The sequence below is a fragment of the Vicugna pacos genome, chromosome 1 (genome assembly GCF_048564905.1).
Source record: "Vicugna pacos chromosome 1, VicPac4, whole genome shotgun sequence".
NCBI lineage: Eukaryota > Metazoa > Chordata > Mammalia > Artiodactyla > Camelidae > Vicugna > Vicugna pacos.
In genome coordinates this window covers 98,353,039-98,375,449 of record NC_132987.1, presented here as the reverse complement: position 1 = coordinate 98,375,449, position 22,411 = coordinate 98,353,039, and the positions used below count along the sequence as shown (strand labels likewise).

Here is a 22,411-nt window from a genome sequence, read left to right as displayed (position 1 = left end):
TTTCATCAGTGGAAACCTAAATGAAACAAAAGCTACAGATGAGGAAATATTAAAACTTGTCTTCATTCTGTCATGTTTCACAGGATCTCGTCTTCGCCAGGAAGACTTTCCCCCGCGGATCGTGGAGCACCCTTCTGATGTCATTGTCTCTAAGGGAGAGCCCACCACTTTGAACTGTAAGGCCGAGGGCCGGCCAACACCCACCATTGAGTGGTACAAGGATGGTGAGCGGGTGGAGACTGACAAGGATGATCCCCGGTCCCACAGGATGCTCCTGCCCAGCGGATCCTTATTCTTCTTGCGCATTGTGCACGGGCGCAGAAGTAAACCTGATGAAGGAAGCTACGTGTGTGTTGCAAGGAACTACCTTGGTGAAGCAGTGAGTCGAAATGCATCTCTGGAAGTAGCATGTAAGTAAACATAATGAATCTCATGAATAACACTCACTTTTATTTTGATATATTTTTAGTAAGCGTTGATTTGTTCCCATAGATGCTTAACACCTAAAGAATAAAACAGTGAGCAAGCATACTCTGCATAATTTTACTTGCCTTCTCCAAAGAAAGCTGGTCAAAATAATGTCAAGCCAAGGTGTTTGAAATAAATTTATTTATGTTGTAGCAATGTGGATATTATGTTATTAAATTAAAAGCAAGATGGTGTTGATGCTGGTCATATTTAAAATTTGAATTATCAATGACAGATATAATCAGATTAAAGTTGACAGTGTTAAAGTATAAAGTTTATGAGTAATGTGGGATCAAATACAAGGCATATATTCAATATTGTACCTATTTCTGTTATTTATATAAAACTGTTATATTTTGTATGTGTATATATATATTTCTAAATCTAACTTTCATTGGGCAACTTTAAAAAGAATATATTCTCTGGGTTATACTAACTCTTTTACTTCTAGGCTAAATTCAGGAATTATTAACCTAAGCATGGAGGAGAGAATACACCAACAATATCAGCAACTATACTTTATTTTTTAATCAGAAAATTCATTGGAGAGGAGATCTGATTTCTGTGTAGGGACAAAATGTTCATATTTAGGAAGGTCTTGCTCAGTCTCGGTAATCAGCAGTAGCTAATTACTTGCCCTGCCTTTGACATTTTAAAATATATTTGTTTATTAATCTACCAGCCCAAACAGCACTGGTAAATCAAGATATCAAGACTTTGCATCTCTTTAAACTTTATTTGTCTGGATGGTTTTGCAGAACAAATTAAAAAATACTTTAAATTGGTTTTCTATTTTATAGGTGAGGATTTGGTGTCATAATTTGAACAGCACCAGACAATTTTGATACCTATTTTCAGGAAAGATTTTATCTAGAATTAATTGTGAGTAAGGTGGCAGTAATTGGGCCTAAAGAAAGTTTGTGCTCTTCAACTTTCTAGTTGTGCCAGTAGCTGTTCATAGGTAAGAGAATAGAAATATTTCAGGATGCATTAATCTTTTTTATATAGCTGAGATGGAGTGCTGGATAATAGCTGATGGTCTCATGTCTCCAATTAAACTTGATACTTGAATTCACATGCTATGTGGTATCACACTAGATTATAAAACTTGTGTATATGTGTATTGAAATTCTCAACAGCGTGTTGTTACAACAGCGTGTTGTTACCTTTGTACATGAAAGAATCTTCTAGTAAACAAAGTCGTACAATTTCTTATTCAGCTATCCCAATGAAAGCTTTTGTTCTCAAGCATCCAATCTTTTGATTTATAGCTTGTACTGGGAAATCTGGAACCCACTCCATGCTGGAAATATATAAGTCCAATAAGAAAAGCCTAGAATAATCCTAAAATCCAAGTTTGTTTTATGAAGTGTTTTGAGATCTAAGCATTAGAACTTCTGCTAGCAATGCCACTTTGCCAGACACTAGGTAATTTCATTTCTATAAGTTTGTTCACAAAGCAGTTAGATTAATTGTAGTTTACTGAGGTCTGAAGTATATACACAAAACCCCAAGAATGCAAATATTCCTGTTTCATATTTACTTTGAACTATCTTATTTCTGGAATATTTCAAACATAATTGAAATATTTCAATGTCAATTTCTATGGTTTTTCCAACCATATCACTTTATAGTAAATATAACAGGCGTAATTCTTCCCTTTTATAGATAAAATGAAACCCATGATGGTTAAGTGACTAAGACTCAGAAAGTAAGTTAATGGGGAATTCAAGATCAGACCATGATTGTTCTAATTTTCAGTTGCAGAGGACTGTGTCATAGTTGGAAAAATACTCAAATGAAATCTGGCCCATTTTACATAAATAAAGATAAAGAACTTCTAATTAAAAATTTTTTTATCTACTCAGCAGCAAATAAGTATTTTTTATTGAGGTATAGTTGATGTACAATATTTTATAAATTTGAGTGTTCAACATAGTGATTCACAATTCTTAAAGGTTATATTCCATTTATAGTTATAAAATATTGGCTATATTCTGTGTGCTGTGTTGTACTATATATCTTTGTAGCTTATTTATTTTAAACAAATAATTGCTTTTAATCCTTAATTAACTTTCTTCTCAATATTAAAATTTATCTAAATTGACTAGTCATTTTATTGTTGGACAACTATAAACTTATATATATGTATTTCTGAGCCTTAGCTTTAAAATTGCTCCCAACACATATGCATCTTGTACTTTTATTTAATCTAAAGTATTTCTCTCTTTCCTAATTGTATCATTAATAATGAATCAAACTATTTAGAAGGAATTTTTAAGCCGTGATTTTTTTCATGTAATGTGGCAGTAGCATTTTTTATTTTTAAATCAATGCACTTTGAGAAATGCTAAAAAATACTTGTGACCTCGAGAGGAAAAGAAAGCAGCTTCTAAATTGGATTTAGCTAGTGAATAAAATTCTTTCTTCTAATGCCCTGTCAACAGTTCATGCCATTTAAGGCAACGCAAGATCAAATAATACCCATTTATATGTTGCTCATCTCTTTTGCATTAGCTCATCAGTCTTCTCCCTTTCCTTATTTGTTTCATAAAACGTGTTAATATGGAAATTTGGGTGAAAGTACTACAATTTGTCATATTATTGGTAACCCAGGTGTATTTTTATAAAATGATAGAGGATTCACTGCAGGTCATATAAATGTTTGGCTTTCATATTTTAGGACTCAACATAATTGCTCAATTATGGCACATCTATTGCTTAATCTATTAAAGGAAAAAAGAGGCCTAAAAACATCATGTATTTGGAGAACTGCAAGTAGCTTGATATGAGGTTGGTGGACAGCATACGCTGGAAAGACAGGCAGGTGCTGCATCATAAAATCTAGACTTTTTGTTACATAAAAGGAGAGTCTTTAAAAAAGAATTGAAGATTGTGTTAAACAGATGATGATTGAAGTCAGAGTGGAGTTAAGCTGTCAAATCATTCAGAAAAGAGTATATGTTAGAAAACAGTGGTGAAGGTTTAAAGAAGGAAAATGTTCGAATTGTATTTAGAAATTATAAATTATATCATTTAATGTTGATTTGAGGGATAGAGGGTGATCCCCAGATTTTTTTTTTTTTTTGGTGTAGTGACTGGCTATGTTGTATTACCTACCTCCAAAGGGATGGCAGATAGATGCAGGAGAAATAACTATAGTGGGGACAGGAGAGCAAAGTCAGCTTTGGCTTATATACCAGTGAAATATCAAGGTAAAAATATGTGATGTTCCTTTAAGAAAAGGGCTTCTGGAATTGAAAAGAGAGGTCTTTCCCAGGTGGAGGTTGAAGCCATGGGAGTAGATAATCATAGATGTGATTGCCCAGGCAAGCTGTGTGTAGGGAGTGGTTAATAGGAGCTCAGATCACTGCCAGTGTTTGGAACCCCAATATTTAATGGTAAACAAAGGAAAGAAGGCTGGTGCAAGAGGTATCAGAATGACAGGATGTGGGAAGTGGAGTGACAAGAAAAATGAAATAGTTTTAAGAAAAAAAAAAGTGGTGGACAATGCAAATGCCATATTGTAGTGTAATAAAAAGTATCCGTGGTCTCTAGGGATGGAAAGAGAGCACTGCAGCTGAAGAATAAATAGGTGGTGGAGTTGGAGTGGCAAATGGTGCCTGTTCTTTCAAGAATTCAGCTCTGAATTGGGTATGAGGGAACTAGAGTAGGGTATTCCAGCTTGTGCACTCTTGCCATTTGCGATGGGTTAATTCTTTGTTGTGGAGACTGTGCTCTGCATTGTAGGATGTGTAGAAGCATCTCTGACCTTTGCCCAGAAGATGCCCAATAGGACCCTTGCAGCCCAAGTTGTGACAACCACAACTTGTGTCTCCAGGCTCTGCCAAATTTCCTCTGAGGGTCAAAATCAGTTGAAAATTGATTTAAGTGTATCTAGGCATATCTAGGTGGTTAAGAATATATGGATAACTAGCAGAAAACCTTACTACAATTTTTATTGTGAAATGATTATGTAGTTAAAAAAAAACCTGAAATTTTTTTGACTCTGCTTTATCTTGATTTTCAATTTTAATTTCAACAATCTTGGTTTCTGCTGTTACATGAAATGTGCAATTTTATTGATAAACATCTGTCTTGATTGGTCATAATAGAAGTTAGCCTGTTTTCTATCATGCTGTGTTTGTTCTCTTTTTAAAAATACATACCTCAGTTTTATGTAATGGAACAGTGTAATGGAGGAAAACAAATATTTAGGATCAATCATTGCAGTAGAATTTTTAATCACTTACCTCATATTTGCTTTTTCCCCCCTCTTGGTTTGGAAAAAAATAGCAGTGCAGGAAATACTTTTTAAATCTCTTGAACTTTAGGTCTTTAGGCAAAAATGATTTTTACATATTTCGAAAAAAGTACTGCAGGGTCTACAAGCAAGGCACTTGGCCCTGAAGAAGTTAATATGTAGTTTTCCCGATGGGACCACCTAGAGAGCTGAGGCATAACTGGTGCAGATAGGATTTCGGTTTGAACACCAGTCTCCCTGTGTTTGGAACAGAAGGAGCACAGGGGTCCTCCCACAGATTGTGGCTGCCAGTGATGCAGCCCGAGTCAGTGGCAGCCCCTAGAGATAGCAGCTGTAGCCCCAGGTGGTAAATATATGACAGCAGCTTGATCTATCGACCAGGGTGAAGAGGGGGTTCTGGCCTAAATGAAAATTCATGAAAAATTGATGAAGTCCCCAGATTATTTTTTCCGTTTCCTTTTCTCTGCACTATGCCAGTGCAGAGAGGGGAGATTAAATGAGGCGCTGAACGCTTTAGTGGCAAGGAGGTTGTGGTTCAAAGGTCAGGGGTAACTTAGAAACTGATCTGTTTTTTTCCTTTTCTTACTTCTAAAGCAAAACAAGAACACAAGAATTTTTGAGATTAGCTATGGTTTACCTTTGCTTTGATAAAATAAAATTGCTACATGTTTGAAAGTTGGCTTTTGAGACAGCTACAAAAGAGAACAGATATGGTTTATAATTCAATTGGGAAACTAGAAATAGATTGAATTCATGACTGCAGGGTGATTTCTTTCTTTTCATTTCTTCTCCTCCTCCTTTTGTTTGTTTGTTTATTTGTTTGTTTATTTTTGTTTCCATGTATCAAAACTCATGCCTCAAGAAAGTCATTTAGAGAAGGGAAAGGTCTTGCATTAGTCACAGATTGCTAGAATAGCAAAGCTATGGAACAGTCTACAAACATAATGATCCTGTTTGCTTTACATCCAAAACTAAATTGATGTTTTATCTGTGCAAGGAAGAGAGGTTACAGAAGTAGACTGACTTTAGTAACAGAGGTCACAGTGGCATTAATAATGGACACGAGGTGAATTGTTTCATTGATACTTCCAAGTTAATAAATATGTAATTTGTTTTCTTTTTTCTTTTCTTTTGGCTGTAAGTGAATGTTATCCAGGCAAAATACCTTTATGCTCCAAAAAGACATGAGATAAATTAAATTGCATAAAGGATTAAACCATGGAGAGATTTTTAAAATTTGCTTTATTGAGATATAATTCGCATGTAACATACCCATTTGAAGTGTACAATTCCGTGTTTTTTTGGCATATTCACAGGGTTGTGTAACCAACATCACAATCTAACTTAAAACATTTTTGTCAGTTCTAAAGGAAACTCTATGCCCATTAGCAGTCAATTCCCACTCGCTTGGAACCTTTCTGCTCCATCCCTAAGCAAATACTAATCTACTGTCTGTCTCTATATGTTTGCTTATTCTGGACATTTCATGTAAATAGAATTATACAGTATATGGTCTTTTTTAAACTAGCTTCTTTTTCTTAGCATAGTATTTTAAAGGATCATCTTTGTTGTAGAATATATCAGTACTTCATTCCTTTATACTGCTGAATAATACTCTATTTTGTGGATACTCCATCATTTTATCCATTCACTCATCCGTTGATGGAAATTTGGGTTGTTTCCACTTTTTGTCTGTTATGAATAATACTGCTATGAATATTCTTGTACAAATTGTGTGACATGGTTTCATTTGGGTATTCTCTTAGTTATATAATTAAGATTAAAATTGCATAGTAATATGGTGACTCTTTTACCTTTTTGAGGAATTTATATGGAATCTTTAATTGTAGATAAAATAATATTTATTAGTGTTATTGAATTAACTGTATCTAGCTCCTCTCAAAGTACAAAACACAGTCATGAAACATTGCCAGGATTTGACAGATATTAATGACTGGCTGGCATGTTACACTTCCTTGTGTCATATGTCTGTATTTTAAGATGAGATTTAATTAATTAAAATATAAAATAATTAACTATATAAAGCCATTGAATAGTCATGAATTTTCTATTTTTTTCTTTTACCTAGTTATTTAATTCAAGTAGGTATGAATTGATGAAATAAAATCCTGAAATTACTTCCTCTTGCAGAACTTCTTGCCAGACTATGTTGACTTTGGCCCTAATTACATTGGACCATCTTGCTATTTGAATCTTCACTTTCTGTCACATTTTTATTTGTTCTGAAAGCAAACAATATTCTGGCTTCTTAGGATATGACATTATCTTTCCTGAGAATAACTGACATAACCTTTCCCGTTCCCAAGTTATTTTTCCTACCAGACGTTTTAAAGGTTTCTTCCTTTACTAGAAAGGTTTAGAATAACAAATTAATGGCAGTTAAAATAGAAGTTGATTAAGTAATTCCAAGAGTAGAAAAACAGAACTGCTGTCATGACACAACTTTCCTTAAAAAAAAACTTACTTATTTAAACACATAAGAGGCAATTAGTCAAATTGGAACTGATATTCATAGATTTTGACCAAAAAGAATTTGGGAGCTACTGGTTTTTTCATGATTCCTCTATTTGTGTTTCTACAAATTTCAAGAGAGAATTCAGAGATTTTTTTTTGGTAGGGTGGTGAGGGTATACAGACAAGCACCGAAAAACACTCATAGCTTAAGGTACTTGGGCCATGTTATGAACTAAATTGTGTCCCCTCCCGAATTTATTGTTGAACTCCTAATCCCCAGTACCTCATTATATAATTCTATTGGGAGGTAGGGTTTTTAAAGAAATAAATTAAAATACAGCTGTTAGAGAGGGTCCTGATCTACTGGTGGCCTTATAAGAAGACATTTGGACACAGTAGACACCAGAGATGTTTATGCACAGAGAAAAGACCTAAGAGGACACAGTGACAGGGGGCCATATACAAGTAAAGGAGGGGAACCTGAGACGAAACTGAAGCTGTCAACACCTTAATCTTGGAATTTTGTGATGGCAGCCCTAGCAAATTAATACAGGACATTTATCTTACAGCAAGAGTAACCACTAATGAGAAATTGTATTAAGAAAAAATCATGATGAGAATCAAATATTGTTTGTGCTCTGTAAGTTTGGTACTGCCCTGCATCCACAGTGCTGGTCCAAGGCTATTTTAAAAGAAATTTATAAACTCAGTTGAAAGTATTATAAAGCATGAGTGTATCAGCATCGAGGAGTCAATCTAAAACATTTTAACTAGAAACAAAAGACATTAGAGAATAATCCTAGAGGGTACATGTGTGTGCATATGCATACATCTGTATTATTTGGCCTGTTTTGTGTGTGTACCTTTTAATTTTGTAATACTCCATCAAATTTTTTCAATTACAAGACTCTTCTTTAATATTCACAAATAAAGGTTTTATTACTATGCCTGGGGTACATATTTGGACTTATGAACTACCTAAATATGTGCAATGCTGTATTTTGATATCAGATTTATGTTGATTGAATTAACTGTATCCAACCCCTCTCCTAGTACAAGTCTCAAGTTGCCATTCATTCAAATTAGCCTGAATTAACTCCGAATTCCAGGGAAATTAACTCTGATTCCAAGGAAAGCACATAAATGGAGAGAAATCTTGATATTCTTCCTCTTTTCAAAAGATTATTTCCAAAAATGGTATAATCCTGAGCTCTGCAGACATGTAAATCCTATCCATGAAATGACAGCCAAATGTACTCATAGTGATACTAAGGCGTATGAAGAAAAAATGTTGAGGTCAGCTCTTGTGTTCTGTCCCAGAATTTTTTAAGATAAAAGTGAGAAAAGAATATTTATGGTTTGGAGAGTTTCCCATCTGTAAACCTTCAATTTATTTTATCTCAGCTGGTATGTAAATGTAAGTTGTTTCTACTGAAAATGTATGAGGGTTGACACTGTAGTAAGGAAACATAATTTTGTGCAGCAACTTGTATGCTTTTCTCCAAGATTTGTGTTTCATCAGAATGATAGGTCTCCAATTTTCCTTCTTTAGATTGAATTTGTTTCTGATAATTATAATACACATTGTTCAGTTCTGAAGCAGCTCCCACAAGGTTTCTATAACTACATAAAGGAGGCTCACTTTTTTCACATGTGAGTCAGTATATATGTTAAGCTTTTTACAGGAGTATAGGAGTAAAAACAGCAGGTGAAATTTGTTCCACTCTGGAAATTTCTTTTTCTATGGATGTTTGTAACAGTCAGTGACAATTGCTAAAGGATAAAAGGTTCAATCATACTATCTACATATTCTTCCCACTCTAAAGCATTGGAATTGGTTTTCCTTTTAGGAGATTTTCAAAAGCAAAAACATTTCCAATCACTCTTTCCTTAATTAGAAGATATCCATACATTTTTGTCAATAAGGAATATGTTTCACAAGACGTAATCGAGGAAGACAATATTGGGCTCCTATTTAGGATTTCTGTAAACTCTCTGAAGTTCCCTAATGCTACCCTTCTGGGATTTGTTCAGATGTCAGTAGTGTTTCTGGCCCTTGGAGAGAAGTCACACAAGGATTGTAAGAGAAGCAGGTGCTTTTAATGTGACAGACAAATATATAGGCCCAGACCCTGATGAATTCCAACAGGTTTTTATATTTTTATTTATTTATTTATTTGTTTGTTTGTTTATTTGTTTATTTATTTATTTGCAGAAATTCTGCTAACCACAATAGCCTGTGGAACTTATTTACTGGTTAGGCTAAGCCTGTTGTACAACTAACTGATCCTCAAAAAGCCAGCAGGCAAGGATGTCAGGCTGGGTTACAGGCAGCAGGAAAAGTCTACCTTTGGCACAGTGAGGAGCATCACAAGTAGGGTCTGGAAACTGAGTGTAAATTAATATCTAGGAAGAGAAGGGGCTCTTTTTATTGCCACATCTTTTTCTTATAATCAGGCCATTTTCCAGTTACACAAGAACTTCTTATTATTTATAAAGACAATCATGAAGTGTTTTTTTTTTTTAATGCTGTTATCTAACATTTAAGTCTGTATAAAGATTTGGCACAAACGTTACAGGTTTTATGTGTAACTGTAAATTACAGAAACCTAATGTGACTATTTACTTTTATAAGATGTCATATTTGATACAACCATTTTATATATATCAACCTGACTCACTTTCCTCCTCCTTGCCTTTTCTGCTTATTCACATTGAATGAGGATATTCAGTGTTTTCCCTTAAATCTTTCTAGAAGTCTTTCTTAGGCTTCCTAGTTGTTAGGAGTAAAAAGCAACTTAAGAGGTCCGTGCCTTCATTGGTGCTTGTGTTATAGGTAAGAAGCCTAGGCAGCGTCATCAAGTGACAGTGATCTTCCACCGTGGTGTAGAGTAAGGGCCTTCAGACGGAACATGCCACAGGAGGTAAGGAGGAAGGAGTGGCACCAAATGCTTCTGGATGAATATGAATGATAAGTGGTCTCAGAAAACTAGAGAGAAGTATAAAAGCAAAGGCCTGAGGCTGTGTGTGATTGGCCATTTTGGGGGGAAATTACTGTGTTTGTTGAGTTGAATGTTGTATGTAGGAAAGGAGAGGGGTTTAATTTAAATAGGGAAGTAGAGATTGGTAATAATTAAACAAACTTAGGAGCTTGCATGTTATCCTAGAAGACCTAAGTTGAAGCCAGCCCTTCAGTGTTTTTTGAGTTGGGAATTTTCCTTATAAGGCATGAGAGGAAATATGTTAAAGGAAGGATAAGGTGGATAGGAACATTGAAAGAGTGTGCAGATAGATCTACAACAAGTTAAAGTATGGTAAGAAGAGGGTTGAATTAATTTGATGAATTAAGTTGATACCAGAAAAGTAAGAGATTGTATTCCAAAGGAGAACTGATAGGAATTTAAGAAATGAGTTTGTGTTCTAAGGGATGATACAAATTTAGTTTGCTGCCTTCTAACTGCTGGGTACTCAGCAAGGTGTTGAGGATACTGATACTTAAACCAGGGTTGTTTAATGGGTATAGAATTTCAGTTTTGCAAGATGTAGAAGTCCTGGAGATTCACACTGTTGCACAACAATGTGAATATTCATAACAGTCCTGAACTATATACTTAAAAATGATTCAGATGGTATATTTTGTGTTACTTGTGTGTGTGTGTGTGTTTTACCTTAGATACAAAATCAAAAAATAAAATAAGGCTTGACTCATGCCATCAAGGAGTGTTCAAGATAGTGTGAAATGTTGTAAGTCCTACAGAGAAGAACACCTGAACATGTGGGAATTCAGTGGAAGAAGAGGTAGATTTTTCCAAGACAATTATGAGCCAGGTGAAATGATTTCCCTAGGCAGAAAGCAAGGAAAAATAATCACTGGCATTTACTAAATGCCAGGCTTTTTCCCTAAGTAGTTTATTGTAAGTATAATTCTCAAAACAACTCTATCATTTTCTATTATGTCTGAGGCCAATTCTTTATTAGCTTAGCAATTTTTGCACAGCATGAAGAGTTGGGATTTGAATCCAGGCAGCCTTCACCTAGAGTTTGCTTTCTTAACTACTGTGCAGATTGTCCTCACTGATTCATTGAAACAAACAAAACCATTTGACACTCAGAAGAAATCATTAGCATTTGTTTTAGGTATTTAACCCAGAAACAGTTATCCAACTGTGTATGTACAATGAGGATGCTTGACTAGATGAAGTCTCAAGCTTCATTTTGGTGCTAAAATTCTGTGATTTCATGGACTATTAAAGGAAGGAAACAACAGAAAGAGTAAGCTTTTCTATTTTTTATTTAGTTATATATTGACATTTGAGAGCTCATTAGTTTATTCAAGTAATTTGATTTTCTCTGTACAGTTCCTAGTTGTCAAATATCAGTATCAGGAAGATCCATCACTTTCAGTTCTTATTGACATGTTTGCAGGCCAAAGCAGCTTGAAGCTTAAGAATCCAATTTATAAGAAGAGTCATCTATCATTTCGTATCTAAAGATAACTTGACTAAGTTTTATAGAAAAAGGAGTATGATAATAGCAGTAATACCCTTAAAATAATTTCTCGAGTTCTTTGGAAGTTATTAACACATTTACATGCATTATGTCATGGCATATATATTTGTAGAGTTTACTAACTTTGATAGTTTCTCTCTAAGTTCAATGTCTAATATTAACATTGATCAATTTGGCTTTCAAATAACTATTTATAATTTTTAATTAAAAAAATTAATTAAAGGAGGAAGACTTGTTTTCTAAATAATTGATACTTGGAGCAATTGAATATTCATATTAAAAAAAGAAGCTCAACTTACACTTCATACGTTGTAAAAATGAATTCAAAATGGATCAAATATTTAAATGTAAATCATAAAACTATAAAACTTTTAGAAAATGTGACAAAATCTTTGGTACTTTGGGCTTGGTGAAGAGTTCTCAGGTGTGATACCACAGCAGAAGCCAAAAACATAAGGTAAATAAATTTGACTTCATTAAAATGAGAAATTTTCCTCTATAAAAGATCCTGTTAAGAGAATAAAAAGACAAATTACATAGAAGGAGAATGTATTTGCAAACCACATATATCTGTCCAAAGACTCAGAGCTAAAAGATATAAAGATCTCTCAAAATTTAACATTAAATGTAACAGTCTAATTAGAAAAAGAGCACGGCATAAAGAGATATTTTACCAGAAATGATAAATGGCTGGCAGATAAGAACTTGAAGAAATGTTAAACATCACTGGCCTTAGGGGAATTTACATTAAGCTGGACTATACTAAGTTATCACTACATAGCTTTTTAGAACAACCAAAATAAAAAATCATGTCTCATTCATTACTGGTGGGAGTAAAAAATCGTACAGCCACCCTAGAATATAGTTTGACAGTTTCTTAAAACACTAAATATATACTTACTATATATTGCTTTCCTGGTTGTTTAAGAGAAATGATAACTTTTACCTGCACAAAAATCTATACAGAATTTTAATAGCTGCTTTGTTTGTAATAGGAAAAAACATGAAAACAACAACTAAAATGTCCCTGAATAGGTGAATGGTTAAACAAACCATGCTATATCTACATCATGGAATACTACTCAGCAATAAAAAGGAGTGAATTATTGATATGCACAATGACTTAGATGGATCTCAAGAGCTTTATGCTGAGTAAAGAAAGCCATTTCTGAAGGTCAAATACTGTATAATTCCATTTATGTTAACCTCCTCATAATGACAGATTTATAGTGATGGAAAACATTAGTGATTGTCAAAGGTTAAGGATGATTTGGGAAAGAGGGATAGGTGTGACTATCAAGGGAAAGCAACAAGGTGATCTTAGTGGTGGTGAAATAGTTGTGAATCTTGGTTGTGATGATGGTTATATAAATATGTACTTGTGATAAAGTGACATAAAAGCACACACGTTATACTAATGTCTAATTCCCGGTTTTGGTATTGCACTATTATTATGTAAGATGTAACTTATACATTGGAGGGATACTGGGTAAATGGTACAAGAGACATCTCTGTACTATCTTTACAGCTTCCTATGAATCTATAATTATTTCAAAATAAAAAGTTAAGACAAATAAGCTACCTAACTACTTTAAGTAGACATAAAAATATAAATAAAAATGTCCTATAAGAAATCAATAATTTATGACTTGAATATTTGTGTTTTGCTTAAACTTTGATGAAATCATTTTTATTAAATGTCCATAGTATCTTTAAAATTCACATATTCAGGTTCAGAAATTCACTGTTTGAAATTAATACATTCAACTTGTGGTATATTGTACATACAGTCCTGTGAATTTCTTCATGTATTTTTGATTTTTGCTCCATTATTGCTTTTGGGTTTAATGATAGGGTTTTTTTTTTTTTAATTGGGGTGGGAAGTTGGGGAGGTTAAAGTAAGAGAGGAAAGGTTGTTCATATGAATAAAGTAAGAGTCCTTAATACTTGACTTAATGAACAGGGTTCATTATAAAGCTGCCCAAAAGTCTCTTACTCTAAAATGCATTAGTAGTTCAGATTAAGAAATGTGGTCCAGCTTGATTCTTTGCTGCTAAAACTGTGGATGGAATATCATTAATAGTTCTGAGTACCAATTTAAATTCATCTTTAAAACTGAAATACCACTAGAAGAGAAAGATTAAGGATTTAAGTCTATCACAACTAGATAAAGTGGAAAGAACTGGAGTTATTATTGAGGTAGGAGCAGTGAATACATAAATAGTTCCAGTAGTTCTCACCAAGCACGTCAAGAACTGCCATACCAAGGAGAAAATATATTTGTTCCATGTGACCTTTGAATAAAGAAGAGGACCAGTGGTTGGGAGTTGCAGATTTTGCTTCAGCGTGCCAGACAATGATTATGGTGTATGTGTTCTTTCTTGGTATTTTAAAGAATTATAGGCAAACCAAGACCAAAACGATGATGTGGTCAGAAGAGAGCCTAAAAGACTGCATACAACTCTACGTTTTGGTATAGCTTTGCCTTATGTTTTCCCTCAAAGGAAAAAAAAAAACAGTTTTCATGGTAATGAAATAAGATAACTTTGTACTGATGACTTACTTAGTCTCATCACTTTCCTATTCACAAGGAATTCCGTAAAGTAGAAATGATATTCTTGAATTTAGTATTACCATGTTTCATTAAAAGTCCTTGGAAGAATCCCACTTATGCATATGTCTTACACATCTTACTTTGAAATCCTTTGAGATTATAAGCAATTAAATTAATTGCACTTTGTAGTCCAACCCCTCATTTATAACATATAATTCCCCAGGACCCACACTTCTAGATTCAAGAGTAGCTTGATAGAAAGGCTGATTTATTTTTGTTTTCTTCCTGGATCTGCTTTAAATATTCTTAAAAGAAGGAGGAAGTTGCTGTGTTTAATATTCATATAGGATTTTCTTTAAAAGCAGCTCCTCTCAAAAGCCTGTTGTTAAACAGGACTACCTAGAAAGGGGTCAACTTGCAAAATCCTTCTTAAGTACTTGTTTGGTTCTTAACAGGATTGATGGATATGCTGATAGAATCTAATCTTCAAATGTGTATGTCATTAATAGAGATGTAAGAATCTCAATTTACTTTGTCTTTCTCTTTTCTGTCACGTCATAAGGAAACGCTTTACTAATGAAGTACCCAATGGTAATAACCCATTATATTCTAGGATCTCTCTTTATATCAGATGACATGCAAATGAACTGTTCTATTTCTGTGAAGAAAAGAGAGACAAAGAGTGGTCTAGTTAATCATACTTGAGGGCTGCCATAGTTGTCTTCTGGGAAATATTATCATTCTTATTTAAGGGTCCTTGTTCTATGCATAAGAAAATCTCCCATTCATTCCATTTGGGTTTGATGTTAATTACAGGGGCATTAATGGAAGCTTTTTCATAAGAAATGAATGTAGGATTAAATCAGAAAAAAAAAAGGCAATCTTTGGGTGAGTCAGGTCATCACAGAACTGTGTACATGGAAGCTGGCAGGTTGGGGAACCTTAGAGATCATCAGTCCCCTTGTTGTTCAGATGTAGAAACTGAGGCCCTGAGAAGTGAATTGACTTAATCAAAACCCCTGGCTGATGAGAGGCAGACTTGAGATGACAAATGAGGGAGCCAATTTCATCAGACAGCAATGTAGGGAAAAGATAATTTGGGGAATTTCTTTCCCCAGAAAGGACCAGGTTTTGGCCCTTTTCTCCCACTAACCATGTAATTTTGACAAACCTTTTTAACCTCTCTGGGTCTGTTTTCTTGAATTTAAGGTGAGAGAATTAGACTAGATCATTTATACTCTGGAAAAGTGGAAATCTAAGGAGCTAGTGTAGAGGGTTTGTATATGATTACTGGACTAAGCTCGTTAGAAAAAAGATATTTCCAGCCTATCGTTTATGTTTGGCCAACCTGTGATAGCAAGTAAATTTAGCAGCAGTCTTTTTAACTGGCTATTCCCTTAGTCTGTCAAAAAAAAAAAAACTTTTTCATTACCCTGGATAATACCATTTTTTTTAGGGTTACCATTTCTCCATGCAAATTCTGGTTGATAAGAAGTAATTGATAATATTGCTGATAAATTGAGGTTTTTCCTTAATGTTCTGTCTTTTGAGGATTTAACTCATCATGGGTCCCGTCTGTGCAGTCCCTAGTCACCTTGTCACCTTGTAATTAAGTCATTTTTCTTTTCTAATCGGGCATTCAGATCTAAGGTAATTTTTTTTAAATTATGCACATTCTGGATCAATATTTCTGGTCTCTTAAAGTTTACTGTAAACAAACATACATTTCTAGTATATAAATTTGATCTTGTTTTGTTTCTCTAAAAGAAATACATGAAGCAAAAGAGCTGATATTTTGAGATACATTTGACTTACACTTAGTATAAAAGTATGTTATTAGGTATAATGCATGTTTACCATGTACTGACATATTTTCATAATTATATGAAATTAATTACATAATTATACAAATAAGCAGTCATATATTAAACCAGTATAGCATTGCTCTTTATTTTGGAACCTTGCTATCTAAACTACTATAAAGATCTTTCTACTATGTATGTCTTTTTGTTTGTTTTATTTTTCCTTATTTTGTCTTTTATTTCTCCGGTTTTTTTTCTGGTTATAAATACATTCTAATTTTAGAAATGTTGTAGACCACAGAAGAGTAAAAAAAATTAGCACCAGAAATAAACATCATAATTTCTCCTATTTTTTTATTTATCAGGACTATTACTTTAATAATAGTCTGTGAAATGGATTCAGTTAAAATACTTAAATGAAATAAAAGATGAAAATACTACACATGTAAATATAAATAGATCTGTAATTTGGTCAAATTGGGTAAGCTCTAATAATTTGTTTTTATTTTTTCAAAGAACATTTAGAAATCTTATGATAATGGCTTGCACATGCACTCAGGAAATAGGAATAATCTAAATTGCAGGCATGTTTAATAAGTCATTCTAAAGTCTGTGAGTTCTTGAAAAGTTTTCATACAGTAGTCTTCTGCCAAATACTTTATATCGTCTCTGTAAAATAAGTTAAAATCATTAATTTTTTGCCACACAAAAAAAGGTTATCACTTGACTTTCTAATTGTGGGGATACATTTGTGAATACTAGTCCTTCTTCCACCTTTTTAAAACAACTACCATATACAGTAGGCCAAATTTTACTTGGTAAAAGTCAAAGTAATTGTTAATTCATGGACTAACTAGACTTCTATGGGCCCTTTAAAAATGTTTTTCTATTTTTTGTTTGGGAGCTTAGAGGTAGTTTCTTCTTTTCTTAAAACTATTTATTTTAATAAATATGTTTGGGACCAGGAAGCATATTTAGAATAGCTTTGTTTTTATATGTGATGTCAGTTCTAAGAAAAATTGGTTTATTTCATCCAACTAGGTTTCCTTTACCTGTACTGGCATCCTCAGTTGGAGTGACCTTTAGAGTGACTGGTGTCTTGAGTGATGTAGTTAATGAGATCCAGCGACATCATGACCCTGACCTCTTCGTGGCCCTGGCTCCTCTCATCCATCTTCTTAACCTCACAGGCTGAATCAGTGGGTAGAATCATGATTAAACAAGTGTGAATAAACAAGTTCAAGAGTTTTCTGTCATGGCTGCCAGCGCGTGGCAGTGGCCAAGTAAGATACAGGGAACTTATTACTGAGAATGCTATTTGTGAACCTCCACAAATCCTACTGAAGAAATCACTACTGTTTGTGGTCAGTGCAGTGCATCTAATCTCCTCAGTTTGCCCCATTCTGGGTCAGGGTTGGCGGTTGGCCTTTATTATCACGTAGCTGTTGGCAAATTTAATGAAAGGATGGCTGATCTATCACTTACCCAGTGTCACATGTTACTGAAGCTTTTATCTCATTAACTGTGATTAATGTTTGTATGGAATGGGCTTGTCATGTAACTGTTCATATTCAGCAATTTTCAGTCCCTTAGCTTACTTGAACAGTGAAGGGTATTTCTCTTTTCAGAGGAGAGCTTTATCTTAGGGACTGAGTGGGCCTTATTCGCAAATCACTATTGCCACATGGCTTGGTAACTGTGATGTAGTGCTTCTTGACTTTTCCCCCTTTATTGGCTTTCAGTGTGTTACCTGTCATTGAACTTGGGATGTCTTTATATAACTACAGTCAAATTGAAATGTATCAACAGTTTGGCTTATATAGAAAAGAATAGAAGAAATGCCATAGAACTTTAAGGAAATATTTTTCCAGTATTTCTTAACCTAGACATTGTTTTTCTAATATTATTTCCACTCAAGTCTATTTTCTCAAAGTGAGATGGAAAAGGGTAGAGATTAAGGAAGCAGTTTTTTTTGCCTTTGGCTGTGGTTCTTGCTTTATCTGTTCTACATTTGACAAGTCCTTCCCCTTAGCTCAGGGCACCATTTGATAAGTTGACCAGTCAGTGATTAAACATATTTATTTAGTTCAATGGGTCAGAGCTATTGCGACAGATAGAAAATTACTGATGGATTATCAATTTCAGCACCTCTGACATCTGGCCTCAATGTAGTCCATCATGTGAGGACTCATAACACATTTGCTTGGACAATAACATGCTCATCTACCTGTGTGATCACAGAGCTGGATATTGGAAATATTTGTTCAAAATTAAAAACACAGAAAGTCACAGAAATTAGATGAGCTCTGCACATACACTTGAAAACTAACAGCACCCAATGGTTTACACTGTCTAAGGCTGGAATGAGAACTGACTTGTACTTTAAATACATTTTGCTGACTTTGGTAATGTTTGTATAATTGCCTTAACAAGCGCATTTTGCAATTAATGAAATAGATATTTGGAAATACTTTGGAAACAATTTTATATAAAAAGATAACTTGGGTCGAAATAGTTTAGTTATAAATTGTGAAGAAATAAAAAATGGGCTTAGGTTTTGGTCTTGGGAAGTTATGGAATTACTTAGGTAAAATCCCAACTCAAATATCTACTATTTTAATTCTTTTTAATTATAAACAAGATTTCAAGTAGGATTTGTAAAAATCTTTCTTCCCTTTATTGTTACTGTCAAGTGATTCTTTTATCCTAAGTGAATTCTAATAGTAAAGAATGAAAGTCTTTGTAGCAAATGCTAATCTGAGGTGGAAATGTATTGTACTCCTGTCTATTTGACTTAAATTTATTTCAATACAGTCTTCTTCATATCCCTATTTCAAACTTCCACTTAAAAATTTAAAATAATCTTGTGATTAGTTTTTCAAAACATATGATTCAGGTTAACAGTTTGTTTTAAGGTATGTTCATATCTTTTAAAAATTGACCACACTTGTTAAGAAACTAATAGACCATGACAGATAATAAGGTTTAACTTGTATTCTCATTTGTAAATATTTCATGTGATTATCCATATATCCTTATATCCCATGTGACTGATGCCCTACTTTGCAGTGATCCTACATTTAATATTTATGTGCACTGTCATAAAAATATTTGTGAAGCTGAAAATTATTCTTAGTCTTCAGAGGGCTCATTTTCACACTTTCTCTTGAATCTCCAAACTAGTAAGAATTTTGAAATGTTACCTTTGTTCACAAAATAAAGATTAAGCTCATTGTCACTACAATTTACATTTATTCATTAAATCCACACCAGAGCTGTTTGCTATAAAATTGATAGGTACTTTGGAATGTTCAGATTTTTACAATGTGTGATAACTTGTCAATATCGCAGATCATAATAGATCACTATATATTGCTAAAGACTTCTGAGGATTTGTCTTGAAATTGATTGAGGTTTCTTCTGTAATTTTCTGGAAACCTTCAGTAGTTGACTGTAGAATTTAATCAGTCCATCTCTCCTTAAACACGTCTAAGTTGGCTTGGAAAATTCTTGGATGAATCCTAGTTGCAGGATCCTCTCTGGGGTCTAGGTGTATGGGTCTGTAAAACTGTCTTGAATGTCCAGATAAGACACAATTAAAAAATGAGTGGTCATATTAGGGTATCTAAGTTAGATTTCAAGAATTGTTTTGAGTTGTCACAGGGAAGCTATTGTAACATTTTCCTTAAAGATCAACCCCTTTAAAGATCAGGATTTTTCACAACTGTCATTTTCTTTAAGTCCTTAAATATGATGCTCAGCACTTAACGCTTCTTCAAGTATGTGCTTTGAAAATTGAGAGTACTCACTATGTGCTCCATATTTTGATGAACAATAAACTGCCTAAGTTTGTCTTTCCCTTTTATCCCACACCACCTACTTCTGTCTGAAATAACAATTTTTTAAGTTTACACTTTATAGCATTTGAACTGTATGTAAGTTGCCAGGATATTTCCATATAAAACAAGCAAATAGCAGTGGAAAAGTGATACACATTATTTTGGAACAAAGTTTACGTAGATGAATCCATTACATGAAAATGTATGATTCCATCAAAATGAATCCACTTAGATGAAAATATTCATTAATATGAATTGTGTGTCAAAATTTCTTTGTATAAAGGAGTACTCTTATGTTAGATTGCCAGGTACTTTCACATAGAAGGGGATGCTGTCATCTGTTACCACACAGGGAGACTGAGAAATTAAGCAAATAAATGCATGTGAAAGTGCCTTATAAACTGTAAAGAGCTGTAATAATGTGAAATATGTTATTTTAATGTTGTGTGCATTTGTTGGAACAAGATGGTAAGGGAGAAAATCACAGCTATCTGTTCTTAGGGGTTTCAGTGTTAACAGTCTAAGACTTACAGTTTTACCGAATTCTTATTGATATATAATGATTTTTCATGCAAGTATATTAACATTGGCCAGTTTCATGTACTAAAATGTAATACAAAAGAATGCTCAGAACTACTGTTTCAAAATGCTGCCCTATACATTGCCCTTGTAAGCATTTGAATCAGTAATTTGGAACTGCTTTCATCCTGGACTAATATTTTTCCCCCCATAAACCCTATTAAGTAGGCATCAATGAATTTTTTTCACTCCTTTTACATTGTTGGATTAGTGCTTTGCATCATCAGCATCCTTGATTTCAGCATTTAAATTCTATTTTTTTTAAGCATTGTGATGAGCCATTATGGTTACAAGTAAGTCAAAGTATGATTATTTTTAACTTGTAGCATGCACTGACATTTATTCCAAAGTGTCCAGCATATGCATTTCTTCCAAAAATGTGCAAGACATTTGGGGAAGATATAGAAAAGAACTAAGTCAATGATTTTGATAAAGCAATCATAACTTTACTTCGATGACCTAAAAGGATGTAGCCACTAGGCAAATTGATAAATTATAAGGCTTCTAGAATGTATGCTGAAAGTATTCAAACTAAATCACATTATGCCCTGATCTGGATTGATTTTTATTATAATTACCTCACAAAAAACTGATGATATGTTAATATTAAATTGATAGTTGTAAGCTGATAGTAAAATTTTAAATGTGGAGTAGCTACACAAAATATGGAAGGAAAGTTTGCCTTTATTCTATGAATTCATGGTTAGCCTGGCATAATTTTGATTTCTAACAGTTACAAAGATAGAATTTAATAGCGTAGCTGGAATTACAGTAATAGCTTTGGCTTTAAAAAAAAAATCCAAAGTGTCACTATATGCAGATGACATGATACTACATATAGAAAACCCTAAAAGGTCCACACAAAAACTACTAGAAATAATTGAAGAATTCAGCAAGTTAACAGGTTACAAGATTAACGTTTAAAAATCAGTTGCATTTCTTTACACTAATGATGAATCAACAGAAAAAGAAAGTAAAGAAACAATCCCCTTTAACATAGCACCCAAAGTAATAAAATACCTAGAAATAAATCTAATCAAGGAGGTGAAAGGTTTATACACGGAAAACTATAAAACACTGATTAAGGAAATTAAAGAAGACTTAAAAAAATGGAAAGATATCCCATGCTCCTGGATTGGAAGAATTAATGTTGTTAAAATGGTCACACTGCCCAAGGCAATCTACAGATTTAATGTAATTCCTATCAAATTACCCAGGACATATTTCACAGAACTAGAACAAATCATAGTAAAATTTATATGGAACCACAAAAGACCTTCAATTGCCAAAGCATTACTTAAGAAAAAGAAAGAGGCTGGAGGAATAACTATCCCTGACTTAAAACAATACTATAGAGCTACAGTAATCAAAACAGCATGGTATTGATACAACAGCAGACATATGGACCAATGGAACAGAATAGAGAGCCCAGAAATGAACCCACAAACTTTAGGTCAGCTAATCTTTGACAAAGGAGGCAAGAATATACAATGGAATAAAGACAGTGTCTTCAGCAAATGGTGTTGGGAAAACTGGACAGCAGCACGTAAATCAGTGAAGCTAGAACACTCCCTGGCACCATACACAAAAGTCAACTCAAAATGGATCAAAGACTTAAACATAAGACAAGATACAATAAACCTCCTGGAAGAAAATATAGGCAAAACATTATCTGACATACATCTCAAAAATGTTCTCCTAGGGCAGTCTACCCAAACAATAGAAATAAAAGCAAGAATAAACAAATGGGACCTAATTAAACTTACAAGCTTCTGCACAGCAAAGGAAACAATAAGTAAAACAAAACGACAATCTACGGAATGGGAGAAAATTTTCGCAAATGAAACCGACAAAAGCTTGATCTCCAGAATATATAAGCAGCTCATACGACTTAATAAGAAAAAAACCCAATCCAAAAATG

At 33.7% G+C, this 22,411-nt stretch overlaps 1 protein-coding gene across 19 annotated transcripts in view; it reads left to right on the top strand.

Annotated features, from left to right (window-relative positions):
* Positions 1-22,411, top strand: part of ROBO2 (roundabout guidance receptor 2) — a 1,146,283-nt gene that overhangs the window by 660,145 nt on the left and 463,727 nt on the right. For 18 of the 19 annotated variants that reach the window (XM_072967648.1, XM_072967644.1, XM_072967640.1 and 15 more), the window contains one exon: positions 84-410. In XM_072967648.1, the coding sequence (XP_072823749.1) occupies positions 84-410 (327 nt within the window). The remainder of the gene's footprint in view (positions 1-83; positions 411-22,411) is intronic. The other variant, XM_072967628.1, reaches the window with a different exon arrangement.